The following is a 9,038-nucleotide window of genomic DNA, read 5'->3' as shown; positions in this document are numbered from 1 at the left end:
CATCTTCATAGTGAAATTGTTTTTTTATAGGTATGATTTTTTTGTTTTCTACTACGTTTTCCAAAAAAATGGGTGTCCTTGGTACGCGGGGTGATGCCCCTCCCAACCCTAAGCACGGCCAGCGAATCTTGTCATCGCCTAGGAGCAACGACCATTTCTGATATTGATTCCCTTCGCGTCGCCTCCTTCGATCGCTGTCACCCTCTATCACCTCCATCGCCTCCCACTCCTTGATAAGAGGAGGAGGGAAGGGATTAATCTAGAGTTACAATGGGACAAAAGGCAAACATGGATTACTTGAGGGGAGAGGTCAAACACGGGGTGATGCCCCGGGTAGAGCTACAGGGGTATTTGGGTTTAAAAATGTACACCCATCTTTTTTGCAAGAAACGTTAGCTATTCATGCATAATACACATATATGCATCCAATAAATTTGAAACTCAATAAAATTGTTATTGATAAGGAAATATGCACACCCATTAGTTGTGCTGGCTCTAGCATCGAGCACAACTATCGAAAAGGGAAAGATATCACGCATCAACAACACGACATCCTCACGTGATGGCCCCCCACATCACACCGCATCCGCACGGCCACTCGAAGCCCACGAGAACACCCTCCGGTGGTCCCCACATCACGCCAGATCCGCACGGCCACTCGAAGCCCACGAGAACGCCCTTCGATGGTCCCCACATCACGTCAGATCCACGCAGCCACTCGAAGCCCACGAGAACACCCTCCGGTGGCCCCCCCATCACGCCGCATCTGCGAGGCCGCTCGGAGCCCACGAGAGCGTCGGTCCCCCGCATCACGCAGCATCTGTGCGGCCACCGGAGCCCACGAAAAACGTGCCCCCACCTACCGCACGCATGTGGTGGTCCCCCGCATCGCGTCGCATCCGCGCGGCCATTCGGAGCCCACGAGCAACGCGGGCGCGGGGAGGAGGAGGGGGGGCTTCCCCCGGAACGCGTAGCTTAGCTGGCCCTAACCTAAGCAGGGGCAGGCGGCCTGCCGTCGCCTAGGAACAACGGCCAATCACCCCCACCGTACAACAGAGCGCAAGGCGTGGGCCCGGCGCATCGCGGCCGCACATCGCGCCCCCGCACGAACCTCTGGGCAGGCCGCCAGGGGCAACCGCGGGATTTCGGCGCTAATTCCGCGGCGTAAAAGGGATCCGCCGAGGGTTTAAGGAGCCTTCTCCCCTTCTCCCCTCGGGCTCCGCGCCAGCGCAACACAAAGCCTGAGGAAACAGAAAGCAGAGGAGAGGAAGGGAAAGAGAGGCGGAGGGAGGGAGGGAGGGAAAGCATTCGCGGCGAGGAGCCGGCGAGCAAGAGGGGGCGGGGGAGGGACGGAGCAGGCGCTCCTCCTAGGGTTCCGGGCGCCGGTCGCCGCCGGGTCAAGCGAGGTCAGCGACTCTGCCTTTTCTTTTCGCCGACCCAATTGTACGGCTCCGGGTGGCGGGAAGCCGGGAACGCGACGCGTCCGCGTTTCGCCATTGCTTCGCTGGTCGAGTTCTCGAAGGGGGCGGTCTCCGTGCTGGCCGCTGTGGCGCTGTAGAGAAGTCAGGGAGAGGCGCTGTTTTTTTTTTTCCCTTCTTTTTTGGTTGTATTGTTCGTGGACTACTATTTTTGGCGAAGGCGGGCGGGTGGGTTCGCCCCTGGTTTCTGGAACCGGGAGCGCGTTTCCGTGCGAGGCGAGCGCTTGATCAGGTGGCGAATTTACAACCCCGTGGCTGTTTTTGCGCCATTTTCTACGATGATTGTGCTCTGCGGCTTCGTCCGGACCCTGTCTCCCTAGGATGGCGACTCTTCGCCGAACGTGTTCTTTTTCCCTGTGTGCTTTCCCTCGGTGGTGTTGGAAACTTCCGGGTGCATCAGATAGGTAGCGTAGTAGTAGATTTTTAATAAAATTAGACAGTTTTGTTAACAATGGTGACTATATGCATAATTTTTTCACAAAGAGCAATAAGTTACTGTTGCGTTGGACTACAAACTGTGTGATAAAGGGCTGTCATTTATTTATTTATTTTGAAATTTCTTTTTACCGGTCGCCTGCATTTTTCAAAAAAATGCACGCGGCTGCTGAACTTACACCGGTGAACTGCGAGGCGTAGCCGAGTGAGGGGACCTCGCTGGAGTTAGTGATTAGATTGGCGGTGGCAGGGGTGTTTGGCGCCGGGCATAGGGGTTGGCTAGGTTGAACCCTTGATCCAGCGATGGTGGTGGCGGTGGCCGCACGACATGATAAGCTGGAGGCAGCGGCACAATGGATGCAGGTTGGATTGAGGAGGCAAGCAGAAGAAGATCTGAGGAGAGAAAAAAGAAGATCCAACGTGTTGAACAGTGGACTGTGGTTTTAAAAACACATCCGCCATAGTTATAGGCAGTTCCCTTTATTTATTCACACTTTGCATGATTTTTTTCTCATGCAGCATGCATATGCTTACACCCCTAAATAACAGAATTTTGTTGTGAATTCAGCACTGAACGGTCACATTTGTTGTTCAGAAAAATGGTCGCAGGGAGTGCCCTGCCGTTAATTGGAGGTACAGGAGATGCGGACTGGCAACCAAGCAAGGACCTGGGTTCATATGACCTTTCGCCAGCAAGTCTTTCAGGAGAGGAGCTGGCATTCGACATGAACAGTGGTGCTATTCATGGAAGCTGGAGGGACGCTGCCCCTGATCGCAGTGGGAGTGCACCTCCTAGCATGGAGGGGTCTTTGGCTGAACTTGGTCACCTCATAGGCAAGCACAGTGGGAACCTTGAGGCCACATTGAGGAACTTGAGCTCTGGAGCTGTCAGTTCAGAGTCGGAGCTATGCTCTGATCCGGCATACTTGAAATATTATGGCTGCAAGGTGAATTTGAACCCAAGGCTTCCTGCACCGCTTGTCTCAAGAGAGAGCAGAAGGTTGATGAACCGGTCTAGCAAAGCTGGAGAATGGAGGCCATTATATGATCACAGCAGCAGTGACAGGTCCTTGACTCATCGTTCTACTCTATCAACGCACAAGGAGGAGCCTGAGGATGACAGTTCATCGAAGTTAGATTCAAGCTCGGCAGAGGATGCTGGATGTCATACTGACCAAAGCACATCTAGCATAGGGTGTCACAGCTCAAAACTTGTAGGCTTAATGCAGGTAAATTGTCCATGTATTAACTCCTTAAGCACTTCTAGGTCTGCTGCGTTTGTTCCATATATAAATTAACCAAGCTTATGATTCCTTATTCCCAAAATACTTCATTCAACATCCATCAAGGTTTTTCTTGAACACCTTGATTAAACTACATGTCATTTTGCATCCATCAAGTATTAAATTCCACCTGCACAATTTTAAGGCATTATGTCTTCACAATGAACAAGAAATGGAGCTTTTGGTGGGCGTAAATATCCAACTCATGATTAACCAGTGTAACAAGATACTAATTCACCTGCAGTTTGCACCATCCTTTTCCAATCTTGAGTTAGAACTGTAGCAGCTGGGCTTTTCGGTAAAAGCATAACTAAATATCCTAAGTTCCCTAAAAAAATACATATCTTATGTCATATTTAAGATTTCAAACTTCGGCCTTGTTTTGAAATAGCAACTGTAGATCCAAAATGCTTAATATGATTGATGTTTTTCTGTTACCTATCTGCCAAAAAAAACTTATTTATGATTCGCAAAAGATGTTGGAAGTGGAAGTTCTTAGTAGTTACTTGTAAATCATGTTCTATAATCATGGTTAAGGGCTTGTTTTTTTTCTAATTAATGAGAAACTTAGTGTGCGGGCGCACACTTGTTTGATGATTGACAGTGTATGTATTGTTGATTGACACTTTGGATACCTCATTTTAAACTAGTACTGATGGTTTGCTTATTATTTAGGAAAACTTTCCTCGCAGCACTGATTTGTACAATAATTCTTCTGGTCCTTCAAATACCAATTCTGGTGATGAAGAATCTGTCTGTTGCATCAGCTCATCAATGAATTCTCCACATGCTATTGTCAAGTCATCAGATTTGAATGGATTTCCAATAGATACCCCTCAACGGCCATGTGGACCTATTGGGAGTCCAGTGAGAAATACACTTAGTAGCAACAGTCTCGCAGCTTCATCTCCTTCGACTTCATCCAGTTCTGTGAATAATATCATGGGCGCTTCTCAGCAGGGAAATCCGAGTACTGAAATTAAGTCTGGTGATGCAGTGCGTGCCATACTTAATGGTGTGGACTCCAGTATGAAAAACCTGAATATTAATCTGGATACCCAGGGTAGTGCACATGTTAGGCAACAGCGGCAGAACAATGTCTTATTGCAGAATAGCTCATCACACTGTGATCGTACTCAAATGATTCCCCAAGGCATCAATCTTCCTCAAGTTCCGTTTGTGAATAACTTCTCTCATGCTCATATGAATCTATATTCTGGTGACATTCAGTTGATGTCCCAGCATGGAATGCCAACGCCTTTTTATACACAGAGTCCGTATTATCAGAATTCACAGTTACCTGGTGTCTTGATGCCCCCATATGGAATTGATGGCCATGGATTGCCTAGTTCATTCTTGCCACCTTTTATGACTAACTTTGCTCCTCAGCTTCCTGTCATGACACCTTTTGATACTCCTCTTACTCCGACCTTTAGTGGTAGACTAGCTGGTTTTCCTTCAACAGGAAATATTGCTGTAGGAGCTGAATTTTCGAACCCATTTAAGATTTATGAGCAACCTGGGGTGACTATGCCACCATCTGTACCTGATCTTAGCCTCATTCATTATTTCCAGCAACCATCTATGTATCACTATGGTCTTGGAAATCCATATGATACGGTGAGGCCAAGTAGTAATTTTGTAGGTAACTTTACTGCTCCTTTTGGTTCAGAAAAAGTTGTGCCAGGAATCATGCACCAGTCAGGACAGAAAGTTCAGTTTCCAAATACTGGAGCTTGTAGCTCCTCTACAACCAGAAAACAAGGAAGTTATGTTGGAAATCATCCAGGCACCTCACCTTACATCAGTACACCAATGCCATATCCTACAACTCCGGTGTCTCATGGCCAACCTTCATCAGGAACATATCCTTGTGACAGGAGAAATGGTGTACCGGGATTCCAGTCCCCATCAAAAACTATGGGCATTAGTCATGGGATTCAAGGGCAGCGAGCGGGGGAGAAATCAGATCCCAGTCCACACTGTTCTGTTGGTGAAGTTAGGTCCAACAAAGCCCACATGGTTGAGTTATCTGACATCAAAGGCCATATAGCGGAATACAGGTCAGTTGTGGAGTTAATTGTCTATTTTGTTGTCCGCCAGATGTGTATAATCAAATGAAAAGTTTTGAGGCTTTAATTGCTTGTATGTTCTTGATCACAGCTCTGACCAAAATGGCAGTCGATTCATTCAGCAGAAGCTGGAGAATGGCAGCACTGAAGACAAGGCCTTAGTGTTTGCTGAAATCCTTCCTCATGCTTCATCGTTGATGACTGATGTATTTGGAAATTATGTGATCCAAAAGGTATGCTACTCTTTTTGTATACATTATTTCTGGTAAATTGTTTATGCAAGGCATGACACATTAACACTTGCATGATTTTTCTGTAAGGCATATTACACACCTGTACCTTGTTACCAGCAGTAATTGTGAATTGTTTATTCCTTGCAGATGTTTGAACATGGGGACTGTAAGCAGAGAAGAGACCTTGCCAAAAAGCTTGCTTGTCATGTGTTAACTTTGAGCCTTCAGATATATGGTTGCCGAGTATTTCAGAAGGTAATTTCACTGCTTTTGCGGGAATATATATTTATTGCAGCATAACGACATATACATATCCAATTATCTATTGATGAATCATGTCACCCCAACATGTTGTTGAATACTAGCATATTAGCACGGCTTGTTAGATTGTTTCTCCCATTTATGTTGAGAAAACTTTGTGCAGTAAGTGATCTTCATCAAGTCATACGACTATTTTAACTTGAATATCATATGCCACGTTTTCGTATTGTGCATGGTAATCAGGATGCAATTTTTGTTCCTGGCTGGCTAGTTATTAGTTGATCAGTATATGTTGAAGGTGAAACACGATCAAACTTTATTAAGGAACAAAAGTTCGTGATGCCATGTGCCTGTTGATAACTGGCGTGGATGTTAGCTAACGTCCTACAAAACTCACTCTGCTTTGGAACATTTGATTTTTTTTAACGGATATAGTGAAACTTCTCTTCCAAGAAAGATGAAGAATAAATAAGGTGAGAAATCATCCCTGAACTGAGTGTGATTACAGATAAAACCCGTAGAGCTATAAGGCTGGGGACTGCATGCCAAATTTGTAGAATTATCTTAGATTTTATCAGTAGCCAATGCCGGGTTGTATGTTTTTGTGTTGTATCATCGCTGAGTTGAGTAATTACAGATAAAAACCGTAGAGCTAAAAAGCTGAGGGCCACAAGCCAAACATTTGTAGAGGTATCTTAGATTTTATCAGTAGCCAATGCCTGGTTGTATGTTCTTGTGTTGTATCATTTCTCATGAATTAGTGTCAGTCCTTAATATTATGCTCTCACTGTTGGATTTTTGTTTGCCTTCTTTACTGTTAATATCGCAGGCCCTTGAAGCAATTGAGCTTGATCAAAAAATAGAACTTGTTCGTGAGCTTGATGGACATGTTCTAGAATGTGTTCGCGACCAAAATGGGAATCATGTTATACAGAAGTGTGTTGAGTGTGTCCCTGTGGAGCATATTGGCTTTGTGGTGTCGGCTTTTCAGGGACAAGTTGCCACCCTAGCCATGCATCCATATGGTTGTCGTGTTATTCAGGTAAATTGATAATGGTAGTTTGTATTATTCTTGCATCATTTGTGTGTGTTCAACTTCTCCTTTTGTCCATTTGGCAGAGAATCCTCGAGCATTGCAGCAATGGTTCAGATGGTTTAATAGATGAAATCTTGCAGTCCACTTGCATCCTGGCACAAGATCAGTATGGAAATTATGTCACACAGGTGAATTTTCTTTGCAGTCTATACTGTAATCTCGTTTACACAGATGTCTGGACAGAAAATAATTCAATGGAGGATATGGTCTAGCTGACGAACTTAGATATTTGGTCCTTTTCTGATCCCATTGTATTTGGTAGTTGTGTGTTAATCTACGCAAAGATTTGTTCCCACGTGAGGTCGTGAGCCTGTATAATCACTGATGTTGAGTCCAGCAAACATACAGTACATATTACTTCTGTTATAACACTGCTCTTTTGCAGCATGTTTTGGAGAAAGGAAAAGCGCATGAAAGGAGCCAAATCATCAGTAAATTGGCTAGGCAGGTCGTGTCCATGAGCCAAAACAAATTTGCATCTAATGTCATAGAGAAGTGTTTCCAACATGGGGATGTAGCAGAGCGGGATCTTTTGATCAAGAAGATTCTGGAACAGACTGAGGGAAATAATTATTTGCTGGTACGTACGATGAATGTTGGCTTTCTATGTTTTCATGGTTAAATAGCTGACATCTAGTTTGGTCAAAACTTGGCAAATGCCTAAACTCCGGGTAAAAGAGCAAGCAGACACCTTCCATGTAAAAACATCAACAGGCAGTATGAGTTCAAGAATCTAGACATAAAACATAAATTAGTGATTCATAGGAAAATAAGAAATGGTTCTCTTGATCTCTTCAGATACTGTGTGGCCATACTCTTGACTGTCACTGCTTGGCAGTAGTATCAGTAATTCTGTTCCCTTCTGTTCTAACAAAGAAGTAATCATGTTCACTTGTATGCTGATTTTTATGTTTAAGTAGTTATAGGCTACAGTTTTGCTCATTCAATTTAATCCAGGATTGACATGCAATGTCATGATGCTTGTTTGTAGGTGATGATGAAGGACCAGTTTGCTAATTATGTGGTTCAGAAGATACTTGAAACATGCAATGGACAACAGAGGGATGCTCTTGTCAGTCGTATGAAGGGTCACTTGCAAGCGCTGAGGAAGTACACCTACGGCAAGCATATCGCCAGCCGAATCGAGCAGTTCTCTGGTGATGGTACGTTCCTCTGTCAACTCTTGTCAACCATACTGCCATGAAACGATTTCTTGTATGCCACTGGAAATTCTGGCACCGTCTCGTGGGCAATGCAACGGGTGTTGCTTGTGTCGAGCTTTCTCTTGGCCTGTGTTTCTAGCTGCATTTAACTTGTTTGCTGCGCCCGACATTTTCAGGTGCTGCGCCGCCGGGCTCCCAGAAGAAAGCCTGAACCGAAGACTACCCGGATCCTTCACGGAAAGAGTGCCGGCCACCCCAGGTCGACCCTGTCAGTGGAGAATGCGGGAAAAAAAGGGGCGGCAATGGTGCTTTTCAGCAGTCTGAACATAACTGACTCCAGATCGTACAGATAGTCTTTGTCGCCCGTGTCTGGGTGTAGTTATGCTAGGATGATTGAGTGATGGTGATCGTGTCGTGTGGCTGCTCATAGAGATTTTCCAGAATGGTGGTGTGGTAGAGTATACATGTCTAGACCTGCTTGGTGATGTGATTTGCTGACCCTGCGTTTCCCAGCGTTTGCTCTGTTTTTCTCTTTTCCAGTTATTGCGCTGTAGGTTTACCTTCGCTGATCCTATTCTCCTTTGTGCGCCAAGCACCTCCCTGCGTGCAGGTGTGAGGCATGTGACCAGGAGCCACCTGGCGTCTGAAAGGACGGAGGTGCTAAGGCTGTCAAAGTAGGTAAAAAATCCTCTTGTTTTCCTCCCCTAACCCTAGACGATTAGGGCAAACTCTAGGCTTCACTGACAAGCTCGTGGATTCATCTCCCCTCTGCCTACCGCTTCGGTGGCTGGTGGCAGGGAGGAGGATCCCAATGCCTTCACTCCAGTGCCTCTGTGGCTGGTGGCAATGAGGGGGGTTCTGGTGTGCCTACCGCTTCGGTGGCTGGTGACAGGGAGGAGGATCCCAATGCCTTCACTCCAGTGCCTCTGTGGCTGGTGGCAAGGAGGGGGGTTCTGGTGTGCCTACCGCTTCGGTGGCTGGTGACAGGGAGGAGGATCCCAATGCCTTCACTCCAGT

General features: G+C 46.1%; 1 protein-coding gene across 1 annotated transcript; it reads left to right on the top strand.

Moving 5' to 3' along the window:
- Positions 1 to 1,314: 1,314 nt before the first annotated feature.
- Positions 1,315 to 8,530, top strand: LOC119302112 (pumilio homolog 5-like). Its single transcript, XM_037579133.1, has 10 exons — positions 1,315 to 1,406; positions 2,509 to 3,142; positions 3,872 to 5,259; positions 5,360 to 5,501; positions 5,649 to 5,756; positions 6,592 to 6,804; positions 6,882 to 6,986; positions 7,244 to 7,438; positions 7,850 to 8,021; positions 8,198 to 8,530. The coding sequence occupies exons 2-10, from the start codon at positions 2,513 to 2,515 to the stop codon at positions 8,230 to 8,232; spliced, it is 2,988 nt and encodes a 995-aa protein (XP_037435030.1). The 5' UTR covers positions 1,315 to 1,406; positions 2,509 to 2,512; the 3' UTR covers positions 8,233 to 8,530.
- Positions 8,531 to 9,038: the final 508 nt, after the last annotated feature.

The sequence above is a fragment of the Triticum dicoccoides genome, chromosome 5A, assembly GCF_002162155.2.
Source record: "Triticum dicoccoides isolate Atlit2015 ecotype Zavitan chromosome 5A, WEW_v2.0, whole genome shotgun sequence".
NCBI classification, from domain to species: Eukaryota; Viridiplantae; Streptophyta; class Magnoliopsida; order Poales; family Poaceae; genus Triticum; species Triticum dicoccoides.
This window is presented reverse-complemented; position numbering and strand designations above follow the sequence as displayed.